General features: G+C 43.7%; 1 protein-coding gene across 1 annotated transcript in view; it reads left to right on the forward strand.

The window, feature by feature from the left end:
* The window catches only part of LOC144146506 (uncharacterized), a 64,628-nt gene extending 46,986 nt beyond the window's left edge, over positions 1-17,642 (forward strand). The window contains exon 6 of the mRNA XM_077678451.1: positions 17,308-17,642. Within this exon, the coding sequence (XP_077534577.1) occupies positions 17,308-17,517 (210 nt within the window). The 3' untranslated portion in view covers positions 17,518-17,642. The remainder of the gene's footprint in view (positions 1-17,307) is intronic.
* The last annotated feature ends 3,074 nt before the right edge of the window (positions 17,643-20,716 follow it).

Genomic DNA, 20,716 nt, shown 5'->3' on the forward strand with positions numbered 1-20,716 from the left:
ATTCCCCGCGAACGTCCGCCGAGACACAAATACCTACAGGTGCTGGGTAGTCCATAGAAAAGAAAGCACTCAGAAGACGTTCATTACACTCAGTACTCAACGCACACAGCTGCAAGTTCGGTGGCTAAAATGGAAATGCACTCTCAATAAAACAATGAAGATGGTCGCACACAATGCAATGATAAAAAAAACGTTTTTCCAAGTTCACTCAATTAGTTCCTTGTAGGTTTTCTCAGTTCACGAAAAAATTATTTTTGTCACATCACCGCGGCCAAATCTTCACTTCTGTCTACGTTTCAGTGCCCATGTGGTGCAGGGTAGTTTAGAAAAATATTCGTGAACACCAAAAAAAAGTCCTGCATTTCTCGCACTATAGAGTCTCTTCAGTTCGTAAGATCACTCACCCTAGAGTTTTGCGTATGATGAAATTCCTGTCACAGTATCGCAGGTATCCATTTTCGCATGACTTGAAGTTGATGTTGAATTAATCGTAACACTGTCACCGTAAACACCGAAATTCACGACACCAAAAAGCGACACATTTGCTTGGCGTCACACCATCTACACGAGCACATTGCCGTCGAGTCGAAATTCCCAGCACCAGGCAACACGTGCCATGCCCGCGCACATGAGCAAGGAGACGAAATGTGACTGACTGAGTACATCCAGGTATAAGCAGGTCCATCGCGATAGCAAATAGTGCGGAGATACATGCCCATCTTTCGATCTTTTTCCAACTTGTTTGCTGGTAATTTTTTTTTTTGGTAAGTACAAGATCGTTTAACGTTTTGTTTTCTTCAACGGAAAAAAGTTGTATCTGTTTTCAGTACTCAGGGAACATTGTCTGTCACTAGCATTGCTGCGCGCAGGAATACTAACACAGCGCGGGCCGCACGGCCGTGTCCTTCGGTACCCATCGCCAAAACCAGTATGTCAAACAAACAAAAGAAAATAAAACAGGAAGCAGGGGTGTCCCCTCTACCCTTTCATCGCTTCCCAGAATTTCTTCACCCCGCCTCCTTCGGTCCGGCGTGGGTCGCTCTCCCCCTTTCTCAATGACTAATCTGAAGGTGGGGTCCGCGGGAGAAAGAATGCGGTTGTTGGCAGCTTCCACCATATTTCTGAAAGAGCGTACCGTGGGCCGCGAAAGTTATTTCCAATCTGCTTCGACTCTGTGAGGGCCGTTTTCAGAGAAGCCCGCTTTTTCACTTGACCGCGGCAGCGTAGGGGCCACAGAGGAATAATTCTACGAAATTATACGTCTTTCGGTCAACGTTCATTTGCAAGCTTTGCGGATGCGCAGTATCCAAAGTTGCAACCTGAATTTGAGCGTTAATCAGTAGCTTCTTTTAATTGTACTTTTCCCGTATTGTTGGTATAATAAGTACCTAACCTTATTGAACAAATACGTTCATATAACCGGCCGATCAACCTCATCATCGTTATCCAATCTGTGTTGTAGATGTAGCTAGGTAAATCATGAGTATATGAATTTCGCTTCATAAGTCATATTGAAACCAGCAGAATAGGATTTAATGGTTGCTCGAATTACACCTTTATAGGCTAACACTTTTCGATTAGCGGCCGGAAACTTGGAGCCGTATGTTACTATGTAGTTAGTAAAAGAAGCCTTTATGGATGCAGGCTTGTAAGTTCTGCGCCAAACGCTTTCTTATGCCGGCAAAATGTTGCTTAATTATCACACATCTAAAGGTTTACAGTTATATATTGTACTGTACCCAGCCGCAGAAGCTTTTATGGCTGCCTCACTTTAGCTTTAAAGCAAATTCTCTCCAATAGCTGGCAGAAGATATCCGTATGGTTCCAAGTTTGTAGACTTAGAGCTAAACAACGGCCCATAGCCAGCCAAATGAGCTTTTATGGCTTTCTCTCTATAGCTTTATGACGAACTCTTTTCAATAGCTGGCAAAAGACAGCTGAATGGTTTGAAGTCTGTAGACTTAGAGCGAAACAACGGCCTATAGCCAGCCGAATGAGCTTTTATGGCTTTCTCTCTATAGCTTTAGGACGAACTCTTTTCAATAGCTGGCAAAAGACAGCTGAATGGTTTTGAGTCTGTAGACTTCAAGCTAAAAAATGGTCCATAGCCAGCCAAAAGAGCTTTGCCGCGGCTGGTCTATAGAACTAAAGCCATACATATTTCTTTAGCTGGCTACAGTTACCTGAATAGCTGTGACTCTATAGACTAAACACATTAGGATGTTCTATAATCGTCTAAAGAGAATTGTATGGTTTACAGTCTTTAGTGCAGGATCTATAAAAACTTCAATAGCTGGCTATAGCCTAATTTATGCCTTTTTATGGGTGACCATAGAGACCCATAGGCGGCCATAGCTCACCATACATTTTTCAATAGACGCCCATAAGGCATTTTTGTATGGGTTCTTTCTAACTGGTACGTTAGCATATGAAAGATGAGCAGAAGGAAATCGCTTTAAACGCCACCAGCCACGCTTGGCAGTCGGAGGTTGACGCCGACGCGGGACTGTTTTCGACTTCTAGCAGTGCTAATGATTTCGTGTAAAAGCTAAAGCGCCGTTGAAACAAGGGTACATGAAAAGCGTAGCAGACCAATCAATTTATTTAAATGCAAAATTATTTGCCTCATTGTGCGAAAACATGGGTGCATGCGCGCGTGCGTGCCTAGACATTTGGTGGAACCAAAAAAGATGTTGGGCGCTCAGGCTCTCCTGCCCGCCAAAAAGACTGCCCGCTCGCCAGTAAACTACCCGCCTGCCTGGTTGCCTGCCAGGCAGGCGATTCCTGCGAGGATGCGTGATTTCGGGACGAGGGGCGGCCCTCCACGAGACGCGCGGGCGGAGGGGGGAGGCAGCGGAGACGCAAAATGCTGTCCATGGCGACACTCCATGGTACTAAAAAATTTCTGTAGAAATTCAAACAATTATCTACTAATGCGTAGTATTCCTATGCCGCTTGTCCTCAGTGTGAGTTTCTACAGCCAATTTTTTTGGTTTTTATAAATCCTGTCCGACCAATTATCTCAATTGACGCTGCTATAATTACAAATGGAATATTCGCGAAATCTCCATTATTGTGGAAATGCAGGCAGTTATACGGTTACCCATTTTCCTTAATTGCTTAATATTTTTCTTATTTTATAGTTTTTTAAAATTTCGTTCGAGCAATTATTTTCATTGACGCTATTATAACGACTACATTTGTAACTCGCGAAATCTGCCTTATTGTAGAAATGCAGGGTGTTACACGGTTCGCCAGTTTCCGCAATTATTTTACATTATTTTTATTTTTTACATTTATAGATTTTGTTCGACTAATTATCTCCATCTACCCTACATAACGATTACAGGTGGAAATTTTCCGAAATCCTCATTATTGTGGAAATGCAGGGTGTCACACGGTTTGCCAGTTTCGGTGGTTACTTTTTTTATTTTTTAGTTTTTCAGAAATTTTGTGCGACCAGTTATCTCCATTTACGCTATTATAGCGATTGCAGGTGGAACTCCCGCGAGATTGGTATTTTTGTGGAAATGAAGGGGATTGCATGGTCGTTGCTGTGGGCGTACGCATTAAAACTATTGTGGACGGACAGGTCGTCTGCTTAGTAGGACGGGGCAATAGGCAGTCTGCTGGGAGGCTGCCCATTACCAGAAGATTCTGGTGAAGATGCACCGAGGGGGAGGCGTCGGAGGCACCCGTGTGCTGCCCACTGGTCAGGAGGCTACCTGCTTGCCTTCTAGAAGGCTGTGGCGAGAACGCATTATTTGGAGATGATGTGCGGCCCGTCACTTGTCGGCGAAGGGAGTGGATCACATGGCTGCACAGCGGCTACGTAGAGCCATGCGTTAGAACGCAGCCCTTAAGCACCCGCTCCTGTGGTTTCGCGTAGTCCCTCAACGTTGGACTCATTGTAACCGAGAGAACGAAGACGCCACCGAAGATAGAGCTAGCAGGAAAACGGAGGTTGCAAGTATGGCGAAAGTCTAAGGGGGAGGGCGTAATTCCGTGACCGTGCGAGACGTGCTTCACAGGGGCGACCCCTTACGAGATAACGACAGAGTATGCCGCGCGCCGTCGTGCATTAACTGATGAAGCGATCACTTCCTGAGGCACAGCATCTATGCGCCGTCGCCGAGAAGACTAGAGTTCGCGCTGCACTCAAATTTCGCATTAGCGAGTGTCGTAATCGTCCGTCATTTTCTTCCTCAAGAAAACAACTGCGGGGTATAAAACTGCAGTGTTATGAAGCATAAATAAATTAAATTAAATTATAAAAATGAAAGAAACGAAATCAATAAAAATAAACTTGCGGCCATAAAAAGCAGGGCTTTCAAATTCATACAAATACGGAGTCTTATGTGTCCGAGCGAATTTTTCATTTCGCTTCAGTTAATGATGTAATCGTGGACCTACCTTAGAAAACATTTTGCAGTACATTTTACAGTTAAAGGAACTCTTCAACACTTTAGATCAACGCTCTCACTCTTATCTTCGCATCTGGGAGCACTGCAAAAATTATAGCTATTGCCAGCACAGAGAAGCAGTGCGGGATTTGCTCGTCCCAGCAGATACGCCTTCCGTTTCTGCTTCGCTTTTGTGGTTTCATTTTAATGTCGCAACTTAAGAAAAGCCGGCAAATAGCCGCTACATCGCTGTAATGACGTCATTCCAGCGGTAGAAGAACGCCATGACTGGGGAAGAGAGAAAAATATTTCAAGCAAGTTTGTAAGTTATCTGATGGGGACAGAGCAGCACTTTTTGTCTGAGGGACTTTCCGACTCCCTGATCTAAGTACTGGATATGTTGGTTGACTACTTTCTGCAAGCATTCAAGATTTAGAACAAAATTGAAAAAAGGGTTGCAGGGTTGCTTATTTTTGGCCAAAACAAAACATTTTCACAAAAAAATTACGCCCACCTCCTCTCGCTGGAACCCTGATGTGATGCGACGCTGAGGGGGGTTCAAGCGCAAGCGGAGAGCAACCGTCGACCGAAAGGCCGCCGGAGAGCGGCACACCGGTTATATGCGCAGCGCGCCCGAAGGAGAGGAGACCGCGGAGAGAGTGCCGCAGCTATGACGCAACACAATCCAACACAATCCACTTTAATTCAATCCAATCCAAATTCAATCCAATCCAATCCAAGATAGCCAAGCCAAGCCAAGCCAAGCCAATCCAATCCAATCAAATCCAATCCAATGCCCCTCGCGAGAGAGTGTTCGCTATCGGAGACGAGAGGGGGAGAGTGGCTGCGGACAACAACGGACGCACGCGGACAACAACGGACGCACGCAGGAAGGACAGGGCCGCCGACAAGAGATTCTCTGAGCGTCGCATCTAAAAAACCTACATTATGGCTTCGTTTTAGACAAAGAAACCTGACAAGGAAACGAAAATCGAACACAAAAAATTAACAGGAAAAAACACGTCTCCTCTTTTTTCTCCGAACCCGTTCGAACCCGTTTGAACCGGTTCGAACCGGTTCGAACCGGAACGGAATGGTGCGCCGGAACTGAACCCGAACCGAACCCGAAAGCCTTGAACCCGAACCCGAACCAAACCCGAAAAAATTTCGGTTCGACACCCTGCTCGTCGAGCAGGGTGTCGAACCGGAACCGGAACCGAACCGAAAACCGGAACCGAACCCGAATTTTTGCCCGGAACCGGAACTGAACCGGAACCGTATTTTTTCCGCCATTTTGGAACTGAACCCGAACCGGAACGAATCAAAGGAACCGTTCCGAACCGGTTCCGGGGCTTCAAAAATGTGATTTCTAGTTTTCCAGTTCGGTACCCTACCTTGCGTCTGAAGATATTTTGCCACTTCCCGGACAGAACCATGAAATATTTTGCGTAGTCTGCAGTTCCCAAGGCCCATCATGTTCTCTTCTAATTATTTCCCTCAATTTAATGTAAAGTTGTCCGTATATACTATCACTTTGCGTTAGGCACTGCCCATCTCTCCCAATTATCTTTTACGTTTAGAATAACTTAAGTTATAACGCCTATTACGAGGCAACATATCATGGAATATTCTTCATGGTTTCTCTACATGGTGTTAAAAATCGCCTAAAGTTTTTAATGTCTTGTTAATTCGCATGCATCCCTGTCTGCTTGTGAAGGCCTTCAGGGACACCATCAACAATACATCCATATCTTCCACTTATAGTTTGAATGTAAAGTTATATACAAACAGCACTGAGACACAAACACTCGCAGTTCTCAAAATTAACGTAACTTTTTCTTGTATACAGTGCCGTTGTGTCTTTTGATTCCTGCTCTAAGAGAACATGAGATTTAAAAAAATGGGGAATCCTAATTTTCACTTCTAAAGTATATTTGATAGCATTTTTATGTTATCTCGAATCTGTTTAACCTTAAACTTAAGAGGAGAATGGACTGAAGTCGATTAGTGCGGGTTAGCGGGTAGACTCGCCACACCCCCTCGCCACATCGCCTCTCCACACCCCCTGTTTCCTGGACCACGTGTGGCTTTCGTCACGAAGTGAATCCTTTAAAAGAACGCTCCGTCCACCTCAGCATCACTTGGCAGCGGAGGCAGCGAACAGATAGTCGCCTTCCTACTTCACAGGTTTGAATATTCTGCAGTAATCTTTGTTCGCTTACTCAGTGACTTTTTCTGTTGCCTCTCGTGCCAACCACCCAGTGTCATTGCTATTGTGTGCCCTTGTGTATAATCCCGCATTCCTTTGGTCATGAAAGCTGACATTGCTGACCTAAGACGCGAGATCGCTGATCTTAAGCGTGAATTTCGAGAAGAAGTAAGGGAAATGCAGAAAAGCTACGAGGAAATTAAAAAAGAATATGAAACCACTAAGAAAGAAAATGTGGAAATGCAAAAAAGCTGCGAATTCTTCAACAAAAGCCACGAGGAAATGAAAGAAGAATGTGAAACTACAAGAAAAGAAAACGCAGCTTTGAAAGTTTCAAGTTCGACGTTGTCATGATAACGGAAACCTCGTATACGAGTGACACAGAAGTGCTGCGCCTTTCGGGCTTCAACACGTTCTTTCTAAATAGGTCCTACCGCGATGTGGGGGTGTGTTACAGCTCGTGTCTACACAGCTTTCTTGTAGTACCATGAACGAATTTTCGACAGTTACGACAGATTATGAAGCTTTAACGGTGCAATGTAAAAATACAATTTTTGTTGTTGTGTACCGCCCCCCTGATGGAAAACTCGAAAATTGTTTCGCATTCTTAGAAGACCTTCTCAATTTTGTTTCGTCTTATGGTTTACAAATAACTATTGGTGGGGACTTTAACATTAACATATTACAGGCAAGCGCACATTCGCGTGATCCAGAGCTCCTTTTCGGTTATTTCGGCTGCATGAACGTGATCAAAGAACCGACTCGTACGGGCCGTCTTTCCCAAAGTCTTATTGATGTATTTACAACCAGTGATACAAGTAGCAGTACCATGTCCGGGGTGATTGGTGAACCTATAGGTGACCATTTACCTATATATATGTTCTCAATGCACACAGAAATACTAAGATGTAAGCAATTCCCCGAATCTTTCGCTTTTCACGATATTAATCAGAATACTTTGACTACTTTTCGTCAGAAAATTCCCTCTATTTGGTGGAACCCTTTACTTCTGTGCACCACTGCAGATGATGCGTACGATACTTTTCTTGAATCATAAAGATGCATATAAAAGGTATTTTTCTCTTAAGATCGTCAAGAAAAATAAGAATATAAGGAAACCATGGATTACAGACGAATGTCTGAAGATGATCCGTAAAAAAGATTTGTTGTACCATAAGTTTGTAAAAACAAAGAACAGGGACGATTTTGTAGCCTTTAAAAAGTACCGAAACTTTGTGACAAAGTTCTTACGCTATACTAAAAAAATGTACTTCGAACATGTGTTTTCTGAGGCTTCCTCCCGGCGTGATGTCATGTGGCGGGAATTGAATAAACTTTTGCACCCACTTACCCCCGTAACGACGACTTTGAATTGAGAGTAGATAATAAACCACTCAAGAGTCAAGAACTGGCAACCAAGTTTATTCACTATTTAACGAATGCTATGCAATGCTCCCACAATGAAAGCGCTATGAGGTTCCTAAAGGATTCTAACCCCCACAGAGCCTTTTTTTCTCCGGTAACGCCTCAGGAAATATGGTCGATTTTCTTGTCAATAAAAATAGCAAGGCCATAGACATCGATAGGTTTCAGATTCGGCCTATTAAGTTTGTACTGGACCTTCTTGTATCGCCGCTTAGCTATATATTATGCCTTACTACTGGCGTTTTTCCAAAAAAGATGCAGCAAGCTAAGGTCACGCTACTGTTTAAATCCGGGGAGAAAATCAATTTTTACAATTATAGACCGGTTTCTGTACTTCCAGTTATTTTAAAAGGCTAGAAAAAGTAATCGCGAAACACCTCGTGTCCTTTTGTGACAAACACTCTATTATATCATCAAAACAGCTCGGTTTTCGTAAACATATGTCAACGAATTACCTTTATTAACGCAAAAAGAATTAATAATCCAGGGATTTGAAGAAAAAAAGGTAACTTTAGTTATATGTTTCAAGAGATTTTCAAGACTTTTTCAAGAGATTTGATAAAATTAGTAATTTAACATTGCTTTAAAAATTACAACATTATTGATTCCGGGGGCCTTACTCTTTTGCAATCTTATTTAGGTAACCGGCAACAGGTCGTAGCAATAAAGGAACACAACTCTTCTTCACAAGAAGTAAGGGCTGAAGTTCCGCAAAGCAGTCTTCTAGGTCAAATCTTGATAAATATTTATATGAATGATATCGTAGAAATTACTGACATTGCACATTTTATTATTTACGCAGATGATACCAGCATTTTCTTTCAATCGTGTGATACTACTCAGCTTTTGCATTTAGCAAACATAACCATCCAAAAGCTTCACAAATGGATAAAGCAAACTCGTTAAAAATAAATACTAAGAAAACTAAAGCGGTGTTATTTTCACCAGCTCAAAGATCTGTTGACAGAATCCTCAGTTTTTACATCGTATCTGAAAAGATTTGTATAGTTTGTGAAATAAAAACATTAGGCATTGTTTTTAATGAACATATGAAATGGGATGCCCATGTCGATCACGTCTGCACTAATTTATCTCGAGTGTGTGGGGTGCTTTGCAGGTTACGGCCTGTGGTTACATCAAATATTAAACTTATTCTTTATCATGCCATATTCACAGCTCACATCAATTACTGCAGCCTCGTATGGTTAACCAGTTCCGCAAAAAATATTAATAAGCTGCATTTATTTCAGAAAAAGCCCATTCGACATATCGCAACTGTACCATATGACTCTCACACCAACGAACTATTTCTGCAGTATAATTTGCTTCCTCTCCAATGTATCTACAACTTTAATCTTCTAACAAAGTATAAAAATAGCTTGCAACACAACGGTGTAGCATATCTAAGTCGATGTAGTTTAGGAAAACCGTTGGACGTACCGTACGAAATTCGGGGAAGGAGTACATGGTTCGTGCCGTTTTCAAGAACGAATTATGGCAATGATAGGTTGCAATACCGAACTACCCGCCTTTTAAATAACCTAGCCGAGAGTGGCATAGCTATAAATACAATTTCTAAGTGAGACTTAAGGAAAAGTTTCCTGCTGAACATTGAACATTTTTAACTGACAATCTATTGAGCGTTGTCTCTCGTGGCAACCATGGTTTAGCCAAAATTACTTGTAATATTTTTCAAGCGTTTTATTGGCATTGTCTTCATTCCCTGAAAACTTTAGCATCTAAAAAGTACCGTACACTCATTTTTGCCAATATTGTGTGTATTTATTTATGGGGATACTTCTGTAGTGCAGATTTTGATGAGTGTATGCATACTTGTATATAACATGACTTTTTCTTCGAGTTTTGTCTTTTGATTTTTTGTGTCTACACAGGTTCCGTACATATCCACTATTTCTCTTGTTATATACCTGTGTACCCTGTTTTGTTTTTTAACCTTTATATGTATGTATGTACCTATGAGTTCCAATATGCGTGTATGTATATCATTTAATAAGTATATTTTACAAACTGTGAGCTATAGTGCGTTTTAATGCTTTCTTTTATGTTTGTATGTAATATCAACATGTTAAGGCGAGATTTCCTTTTCTTAGGATTATTTCCTGTGCGTATGCTTTAAACTCCTGTTTCTGCTCTGCCACGCCAAACGTAAGGTGCAAACCCCTCGTCAAGCTGCAGTTTTGCAGCTTTTTGTGTTTGTCCTCGCATTTCTATGTACGAAATGCTCAATAAAGTTGAAGTTGAAATTAGTTAGGTGAGTGAATGAGCTAATGTGAATTGTTGGGACTGGTGTGTTGATTAATTTTGATTAAAAGAATTAGCGTGTCAGTTAAGGCGGATTCGACGGTCGGACCAAACATGATATCTTTGGGGTCCTTGGCATTTGAAATTTTGCAGCGTTCTCCTTCCCGACCAATCAGGAAATTTTGTCACGCACAAAGCAGCCGCAAAGTTATGTGAAGACCGCCTGAATGCTATAAAAGGTGTTTCTTTATGCCCGTATTGCGCTATTATGTTGTTGCTATATTAAAATTCACATCTGGGACTAAAGTTAATAACTAATTGCCTAATGCATATTGTATATTCATCAAAGAGTTTTCAAAGCGTGTGTATATATGAGGGGAGAAACTAAACTGCAAGAAAAAAAGGGAGGGACGATCAACTGGTTTGATGCAAGAGCCGCCCGATAGCATTCTTCAGTACCTTCTCTTTGTGTTACCGTTCTGCAGCCTCCCACAGGTGTAGCATCTCAACCGCCGAACACAACCCCCTCTAAGCTGAGGAAGCGGCGACAGCACGTGCGCTTAGCCAAAGCGGCGTCAAAACTCTCATAACAGACCCTTAGCAGGCGTGGCCCAACTTTGCCAACGGTCGATTGCATGTTACAACACTTCCGATGATCAATCAGAGACCACCAACGAGACCAGTCACGATTGTATGGGCGCCAGCTCATACTGGCATCCACGGCAAACAAGATCATCAACCTCGTGGTTCTAGATTTGACTCGCTTAGCCGGCGCTGATGAAGCCCGGCCCGAGTGCATGCATCCTGCAGTCACAGACCAAGAACGTACTCCTCCCCGCACAAATCGCTACCGATTAACCAGGAAACATTACTCCGCACCCTGTGGGCATACACCTTCCCACACAACGCCAGACTTCACCTCTTTGACGGGACACACCTCTCTCCATTGCGTTGCTTCTGTGGAGAGCCTGGGAACCTCATACACATAGTAGGCGGCTGCGACTAGTGTGCCGTAGATCCATCCAACCTTCACGTTTCAATACAGAATTGGGAGACAGCCATGGCCAGCTGCGGCCTGGAAGATCAGTTCTTCTTGATGGAAACGGCTGTCGATTCGGCCCCCTCGAATGAGGACGCCTCTCTTAAACATTGCCTCGATTGAATGAAACTTCATTTTCTCTCTCTCTCTCTACAAGTGATCATTACTGCTGCTTGTGACTTCACTTGGCTATCATCTTTACTAGAGCCCAATCGCTGTCACCAGTCGCTGAAGGGCCATTAGCAAGTTCCTATCTCCAGTGGTTCCCTATCCAATGTCGTCCTATACCCGCCGTCAAATGAGTCTTTACATCCATTCTTTCTTTCTAACAGCTCTGTTAGCAGATAAAAGATGAGCAGTAGGAAATTTTTCTAAATGCCACCTGCCACGCTTGGCAGTCGGAGCCACATACTCGTCACACTACCATAGAAAACATTTTGTGGGTACAGTTAAAGGAGCTCTTCAACACCTTAGATAAAATCGCCGCGGTGGCTCAGTGGCTACGGCGTAGCGCTGATGAGCACACAGACGCGGTTTATATTCCCGGTCGCGGCGGCCGCTTTTCTGATGGAAGCGAAAAGCGAAAACGTCCGTGTGTCCGAAATTTCGTCGCACGTAAAGATCCCCAGGTGGTCAAAATTAATCCGGAGCCCTCCACTATGGCGCGCCTTGTCGTCGGCGTTGCGACGGCGCGTTAAACCCAACAGTAAATAAATAAATAAATAAATAAATAAATAAATAAATAAATAAATAAATAAATAAATAAATAAAACTAGGTAAATAAATAAATAAATAAATAAATAAATAAATAAATAAATAAATAAAAGCAGCAAATAAATAAATAAACACTTTCGAAAACGCTTTGAATCTTCGTCGCATCTGGAAGCACTGCGAAAACTACAGCTATTGCCAGCACAGAGCAACAGTGCGTGATTTGCTCGTCGCTGCGGATACACTTAGGTTTCTGCTTCGCTTTTGTGGATTTTTTTAGATGGCTATCAAATGCGTTCTATTCTGCAACTTAAGGAAAGCCGGCAAACAGCCGCTACACCGCTGTAATGACGTCATTCAGCGGTCGAAGAACGCGAAGACCGGGAAGGAGAGAAAAATATTTTGAGCAAGTTTCTATGTTATCGGACGAGGAGAGAACAGTAATTTTTGGCTGAGGCACATTGCGACCCCATAGTATAATGCGTTGGTTGACTACTTTCTGCAAGCACTCAAGATTTAGACAAAAGTCGAAAAACGTGTTGCAGGGTTGCTTTAGTTTGGCGAAGACAAAATATTTGGACAAAGAAACCTTCATTATGAATTTGTTGTTATGCCGATTTGGTAAGGAAACGAAAAACAAGCACAAAAAATTAACAGAAAAAAACACGCCTGCTTTTTTTTTCTTCGAACCCGTTTGAGCCCGTTTGAACCGGTTCGAACGGGTTCGAACCGGTTCGAACCGGAACGGAATGGGGCTCTGGAACTGAACCCGAACCGAACCCGAAAGGCTTGAACCCGAACCCGAACCGAACCCGAAAAAATTCCGGTTCGACACCCTGCTGCTCGAGAGTGTTGTCGCACCGTGCACACCTTTCGTCTGCTCTCCACCAGGCTCACGTTCACTTCCCCTCGTTTTCTTGCGTTTTCAGGTCACCTCAAACTCCCGACTGCCTTCTTATGGACCGTCTCCTGGTGTTCCTTTTCCTTCTTCTACCCTTCCTTGCCTCGCTTCGGCTGCTTCATTTTTCATTCAATCTGTCCCGGCACCTCGAAATTATTTTATTTTCCATTGCTCCTGTATATATCTTTATTGCCTCTACAATCCGCCTTTTTTCATTGCGCTGTGGCGGCCTCTGGTGGCGCCGCCGAGAAGCGATATGGCAGGGGCGCAAGAGTGCAAGTTGGATGCCACTGCAGCGGAAGGTGAATCAGGGCTGCGTTGCTGCTGTTTATTTGTTTCACATGAATTGTATTGGCAACCTGAAGCTGCAAAAAGAATAACTATGCTGGAAGACGTACGTTTTCAACGTGGGAAACATCCTAACAAGCGTGCGACGCTCGTTTTTTTTGCAGTAGTTCCGCAAGTGTCAGTACCGGAGGGTGGCTACCTGAGGCTGTGGAAGTGATGTTCTCACGGCATTTTTTTCTAGCGCTTAAAAGAGATGCGAGGGGGACATGGGTATCTGTAAGGCAGCAGCATAATCGCAGGCCCTTATTGTGCCCTTTATACAAGTCATTGCTTGAAGCTGGTGTATCAGCGATGCAAAATATTACACGTGGCTGCAGATTTGTTCAATTCCACCGTTCTTTTTCTTCTGTTTCTTATCATAACAAGTATAAATGCGTGTGCAGATTACTTTTGTGAGCGTTTTGACCCAAGAAAGCGAAGTCCAAATCAACCGAAGTCCCGACTAGAGCCACTAGATGTAGCTTATTTAGTGGCTCTAGTCCCGACGTAACTCAGAAAATTGCTTTTTGGGGTGCATTTTTACTCGTAAGCGCACTTGTTCATCGTAGTCGCAGGATTACATTTTCTTCTTTAGAGGAACTGTCAGTTTGAAAAGTTAGTATTTATTCGTTCATTCCTTTTATACAGCGGCAATATCACGGGCGAGTAAAGTGGTGCACGCAACTACGGCAACTTTCGGGCGGTCGGTGGTGTGTTCGAATCGTCGTCGGAGTAATATGACAAGGCGATTTCTGGATTTGGCGTGCCAGCAGGTTATCGTCACTGGCGGTGTGAATGCCTGGTGTGACTGCGACGGGACGCACAATGGGGCGTTCATGCACGGTGCCGCGGCGGGCAGCTCCTGATTTGTTCACTTTCGTTTCGGGGTTGGCGTGCGTCGATAGAAACAAAAATTTCACCCTTAATGTTATGGTTTGGCCGACAGTTGCATTTGTAAGCCGTACTGCATTTTGCATGGGGCCGAACCCGGCCGCATGCTTTCACTACACGGGCTCAGTTACAGCTTCAGACAGCAGTGGAATCACCGCGGAGCAGACCAGCCGACCCCAGCCACGGCCGGACTGAAGGAGCGGCGAGCGCACGCCGCTCGTCCAGACCGGCCGTGCCCCTGCCAGACTGTTTCCGGGCTCCTCCGCCAGGGCCATGCGCATGCGGAGTAGCGTTGTGAAAGAGGCGGATTCCCATTGTGATTCCTAACAGTTATCAAAATAAAAGACAAGTGCGAGACCACGCTGCTATACTCGGGGAGAACTTAAGAACAACAACAGAAGTTGAACCTGCGCCTGATCACCACAGTCGGCTGTTACTCCGCGCGGCACAAAAAGTGCCTTACATCGAGTATTCTGAACGTAGTACGAGTAGTTTCCGCGATTTCTCGCACTTAATCTGCTTTTGAATTTCTGCAGTGGCTACTAAAAGACTAGGTGTGAAAACGAAGACGATGTTGCACATGAAACGCAATCTCGTTTCAAAACGCGTGCGCGCGTTAACATCCGGGTCCGTCGCATTGGTGGAGTGACACACTGCATGAGCTCTTGTCGTTCTTAATTTTTGCCCGAGTAAAGGCAACGCAGAGCCACGTGGAAAGGGGGAGCGTTGCAGCTCTAGCCGTGGGCGCCATGGCATATCAAGCACGGGTGCCGCTGACCTTTCGCAACTGCGAGTCACAACTACTCCCAACGCCAAGCTGGAATGAGCTCTCAACGGAGTTCAATTGCACAATAATGCTTTCGCATTCACTACTCATGAAGAGTACTAAGCTCTCCTGGGATTTCAGTTTGTAATTAGATGACAGTGTGAGGGCCGCAGTTCTGGAAATCCCTTTTTGGCACTCCTGGCCAGTGCGCGCCGGGGATCACGGAAATCAGCACAGTCAACATACCATAGTAACGAACTCTTGTTAGAACTTACATTTACAGTTCACATCATAGAGCCTCTTTCTTGTTAGACCTGCTCTCACAACCTCTCGCGCGTGTGTAGTTTTTCCTGATATGTCCATATGTGCGCCCTTGAAGAGAGTTGTGGGCACCTTTTTGCTCGTTGGGAACCTCTGCCAGGCTGCATGTATCACCGCGCCTATAAGGCGGCATGACAACGCTGTTTTAAAGACGACAGTTTTTCTTGGGCTATTTAAATCGAGAAATTTGGGGCAGTCTGTATGTCTGTCCGTCTGTCAGTCTGTGACTCGATTCAGCCACCCGGCCAAACTGAAACATAAGCTGCGCAATAGTTTTATGTACCCACAGCCAAATCCATCATCTAAGTCCAGTGTTAATGCTCATACTTGTCAGCGTTGTTGAACAGGAACTAGACATTACGGAAATATAAGGCAGCAAATCATTACATGGGTGTTATTTCCAGTGTTCCTTTATTAAAAGAAGTTCATGGATGCTTGGTTTTTGTGATAGCAAATGAAATATACTACATCAACTACAGAAAAAAATTCACTCCGTCGCCGTCTGCTGCCGCGCTACTATAGCTTCTGTAGGAATTTTAAGAAATCGAACGGCAACAGTAACGAAAGTTTCCACTAGATAGGTCCCGCGTTCCGCTTGGAACGCTGGTCGTGTAGTGCAGCGTGGTTCCGTAAACGTTGGAGTATAGGGCGCCTCGATTCACTCGCGTCTCCGCGGTACGGCAGCGCTGCCATCAAGGCACCTGACCTGGAGCAGTGGAACGCGGTAAATTTAAACTGACTTGAGCAAGCCTCTAGCGTGTTATCTCGGGAGGAGCGAGGCGGGAGAGGAACAGCATGAGAGCTGAGCGGGAAAGAGAAGGGAGGCGTTCACTTGACAATGGCACCGGTCGACTGTCGTCTTTCGTCGACGTTTGCAAGGGAAGGAGCAGATACGCAGCCATTTTTTATCATTGAACATGCTGAACCAGCACAGTTGTAGTCGGTGCCATCGGGAATGCTTAGAGAGAAAAATAGTACTGGGCGACCATATCCGTCCCAAACTTTCGTCATTTCGTGCATTGTCAAAGTGCTGGTGATAGGCGAGGTAGACTAAAAATATCTTGAAACATAACTTACTCTAAAAATAAAATCTTTGTGCTAGTATATATGCAAGCTTTATTGGTTTTTGCAGGGATTGTGCTTGCGAAGAATTTTCAGCGCCGTGGGATGTCGATGTCCCTATAGAGGCCTTGTTCGTATTGGCATTTGAGCCAGCATTTGAAATATCGGGCGTTTTTACTTTACCGTAATTTTCTTTGGTTTTCCGTCATTTTCCCCTGGTAGCTGTAAATTCCAAAACGTACGCAAGCATTGCGTGCAGATTTTTGCTGAGAGCGACGCTTATTAAAGCGAAAGCTTTCTTAGTATGACCGATGGTGTTCCGCCAGAAAAATTTTGCATTTCCTCATAGACGAGTACCGCCAGGACAGGTCGGATAAGATCTCTGGACCCACGGCGCGTGCGGGAAACAGAGCTTCTATTGTGTCCAAACGGTTACTGGAAAACCGCGAAAAATGAATGGTTCTATACAAGGCATTACAAGCAACGATCTTGAAGAAGGAATACAACAGTATACTCTTAGTTCATAAACGTCGTATTGATGTACATTTATGTCGTTCGTAGGTGCGTTTACTTAGCAAGCGAAAAATCGTCACATGAGTTCGTTCTTCGTTTGCGATTTGGACCTTTCAAGGTTTGACGATAGATTGGATGCAATTTCATCTAAGGTTCGACCCACTGTTAGCTTGCGCGATTCCCTCAATTTTCTTTAGGAAACGATGGTTATTTTTAATGATGAAATATATATGTTCTGCAAATAAGGAGAACAGATAATTTCAAGCTTCCATAATAGTTTCTAGTTATAACAATATTAAACACTTTTGGAAAGATAAAGAAGTGGTTGTCTAGGGTATACCGATTGCATTGAAATGGCATACTTTTGCTCTATAGGTCACTAAAAGTCCGCACATTAACAGGTCAGCTGTGGATTATAAAAATTTCTGTTTACAAACGAACTCTCGTGGTAACAGTGTAAACTGGTATGCGACGCAGTCTATGCACGACGACCGTTGGGCTGTGGCGGCCCCTCCCGGCATAGGCCAAGATTTGAGCGATGCATCGGACGAGAGTGGAAGCGACGACAGCGACAAGTCGTCGGAGGCGGACGACGACGACAGCTCGTCCAAGGTGGAAGGGGAGGCCAAGAGACGGCGCAAGAGTGGAGTCCGGGACGAAACTATGATGTCGTCGCCCCCCAGCTGATGGCCTCTTCCCTCCTTGCGATCCTCTTCACCTATTTCTTCCCCATGCTCTGCTGCATGATTCACTGTGCTTCGTTGCCCTATTTTCTAACCGGTTTTTATTTTTGGAGTTTTTGTGAGACCAGAGCTTTTTAATAACGTAATGTATGCTACCTAAATCGGTTTACTCGAATCCCACTTTTCCATTATTATGAGCTTTCTCGAAAAAAATAACCTTGAGCGCGAAATGCTGCATACTGTTTGGACAGTTTATTTTCCTTTGCTCAATGAAGTATAAGTGGATATCGCGCAATTATTTTCGTAATTTTTAAATTTTTTCCTGACAGGGAAGAATAAGTTTTTTAAAATGTCACAGCAAGGTGCATTATTATTTGAATTTTCGCCTGCGTATTTTATATAATTTGTATTGTACACACATTATTAACTCTATTTTCGTTCTTGTTATAAGTACTTTCACTGGCATTCTTTGTATCTATTCAGATAAGAAAACTTTTCTTCATAATGAACGAGTCACCGATAGAAATCTCCATCTAAGGCTTTTTACGTTATTTTACCCACACGTAATTTGTGTTTGGCTGATGCGTGGTAACTACATCAGCAAGCCAAAAATGCCCGTGTGTACGAGATTTCGGCGCACGATAAAGATCCCCAGGTGGTCAAAATTAATCCGGAGCCCTCCACTGCGGCGCGCCTCATCGCCTGCGTTGCGTCGGCGCGTCAAACCCCACAATCAATCAATTACATCAGCAAGCCGCCTCATAAAGACTGCATTCAATAAAAGGTCACAATATTTAGCGATCTTACAAACGTCATCCACTATTTCTCCATTGTGTAGATGTTCAGGTATAATGTGTTCAGTTTAACCCTGGTTTTTATACCCAGTAATGCTCAGTTGCAAACTTGTGTGTTCTTACAAGAATTGGCAGGGAGTGTTAGGATATTGTTACGCTGGAATTATTTCATGCTGATGACGCTTTTAAAATTGGCCAGAAGTATGAACATTAGACCATAAAGATTTATTGTGTACTGTTTATTAGAAAATAATTTTTATAGGTTAGTGTGAGGTAGTGATTTCTTGTCTTGTCTTCTGTTATCAGGTGTTATGTTTGACTGTGCCATATCGATCGCGAAACCACTTTGGAGTCAGCTTCAATAACCGCGGAAGCAGGGATTCTTGTTACTGCAGCTACACTGCTCCGTCGAAGGGGATCTCCCTGCTCTGTGCTTTCCGGAATCTAGAAGGCTGCTTTAGGTAGGCCGTGTAGTAAAGAAATCAGCCGCTCTGGCTCTGTCACGGCTGCACCGGTCTGCATTGCATTATGATACAACACCGTGGGCGTACTAAAACGTAGAAACTACGTTTGCGATAGTCTTACGTAATCCGTTATGATGGATGTAGCAGTATTAATAATACAGCGAGGATTATGTTGGGTAAAGTCGCGTCCGATGTATACGCGATAGAGTAGTAGTAGTATCTACAGATTTTAGTGCCCTTACTCATGTAATGATTGCCCTAGGATTTACTCCAAACAATCGATTTGGAGATGGAATTTGCTACGAAGTCATGAGGATGTGTCGACCGAGCAGTGAATGAACTCAAATTTCAGAACAAAAAACAATGGGAGCAGCGTTTCAGTGCCGGAGATAACTTCATATATGAGCGAAGCACGTTTTGGTGACGCCACTAGACGTGTTCGGGGACGTCGTTATTTTGGCGAATTTTTCTCGTTGCAAAAAGTTTCTTGGCACATATTTTTTATCACCGGGGGTGATAAGCGGCGTTTAGCGGCAGCGTATTTTCTGAAAATTGTATACTATTTAGGCTTGAAGGGTTTTTACCATTATTCTGAAGCATAATAATCTTAAGGAGTAAGCGTGACATTGTTTTTAGCAAAGCAGACGAAACGATGCACCCTGGTTGAAGTACCTGCATGTACTAGAAGGTGCAAACCTGCACAAACCGTAGAAGCACATAGTCAGAGACTGTTATCAGTCAGAATATATCGCGTTTGTATTTCAAATTTTCGGCCCATTATACAAAACATTGGAGCGGAAGTAGTTGTTGTCAATTTCCTAGATTTCGCGAGAATTGCACTGAAGGCCTTAGGAGGAGGTGGGCTTTGAATGACGGTTTCACTTGCTAGGAACATGGTAGAGAGCAGCGTGTTCCTTTATTTACCTGGGAAAGCTTCGAATCGTCGCTGTTTTTTGGAGGATGCAACAATTAACTCATTCATGGTAGCTATCGGTGTGCAGAAGAACTGAAAAGTAGTGCTTCTTTGGCACTTTTCTGTTGCACAGTAAAGAAATTGAATGCCCGCAAAGTATTGGAAGTGTTTTGCGCATTGAAGACTTCGAAGATGGAAACTAGCTGAAAAGAATTGAGGGCAAGAAATGGCTGGTTCGAAGAAGCATCTTACGCAAGACTAATGGCGCCAGATGTAAAGACCTTTATACGCCCTTCGAACTTTGACTTCCAGCACAGTTTGAAAATTAGCACCAGTGTTTTATAGTCATGAGAATTTCATCCCGACCAGATTCTTAAGATTCGAGAAAGAGAAAAAGCGCGTGCACGTGGAATGTCGAGAATTAACTCTGTACAGATTCGACACTGACGCCCCAAGAACTCCACCTTTTGCTTGAGGAATTCGAGCAGTCTGCCAGATAATATATGGATACGGGGCCGGTACCATGGCTATCATTGTTAAGTCCTTTTGAAGTCCCAAATGCAGGTTGCTACGTAGATCTGAATATGCGGTATGGCAAAATGTCGCAAAAAACTATATCTTGGAGGTATATGAATGATTTGCTTCAAACGAGACCAATAAAAAATTGCCTATGGTGCGTGCTCTTCACGAAAATGAGCATATGTATTCGTTTTGCTCCTTGACCAACGCCCGAAAAGATTTGTGAGCATTATTTCTTGTTCGCCTTAAGGATACAGCTTCATTCTAGTTCTTATGTCTCCATTTTTTAGAAATGGTCTTCCCCTGCCATAGATTCACTCAGAGTCCATAACGTCGGATCCGAAATACTCCCTAGTAATGTTCAGGCAGTTTCTCGGTCAACATTTTATACAACCGCGTAAAATTTCAAACTAATTGAAAGTTACAAGCCATTGGTACAGACGTTCTAATCACAGGGTGGCTGCGAGTTTAGTAGTTACGGCGGGTCTGATGTACCTGTTTATTAGTTTTAAG

Source organism: Haemaphysalis longicornis, unplaced genomic scaffold, assembly GCF_048455015.1.
Source record: "Haemaphysalis longicornis isolate Haplotype H1 unplaced genomic scaffold, Haemaphysalis longicornis Haplotype H1 scaffold_7, whole genome shotgun sequence".
In the NCBI taxonomy this organism is placed as follows: Eukaryota; Metazoa; Arthropoda; class Arachnida; order Ixodida; family Ixodidae; genus Haemaphysalis; species Haemaphysalis longicornis.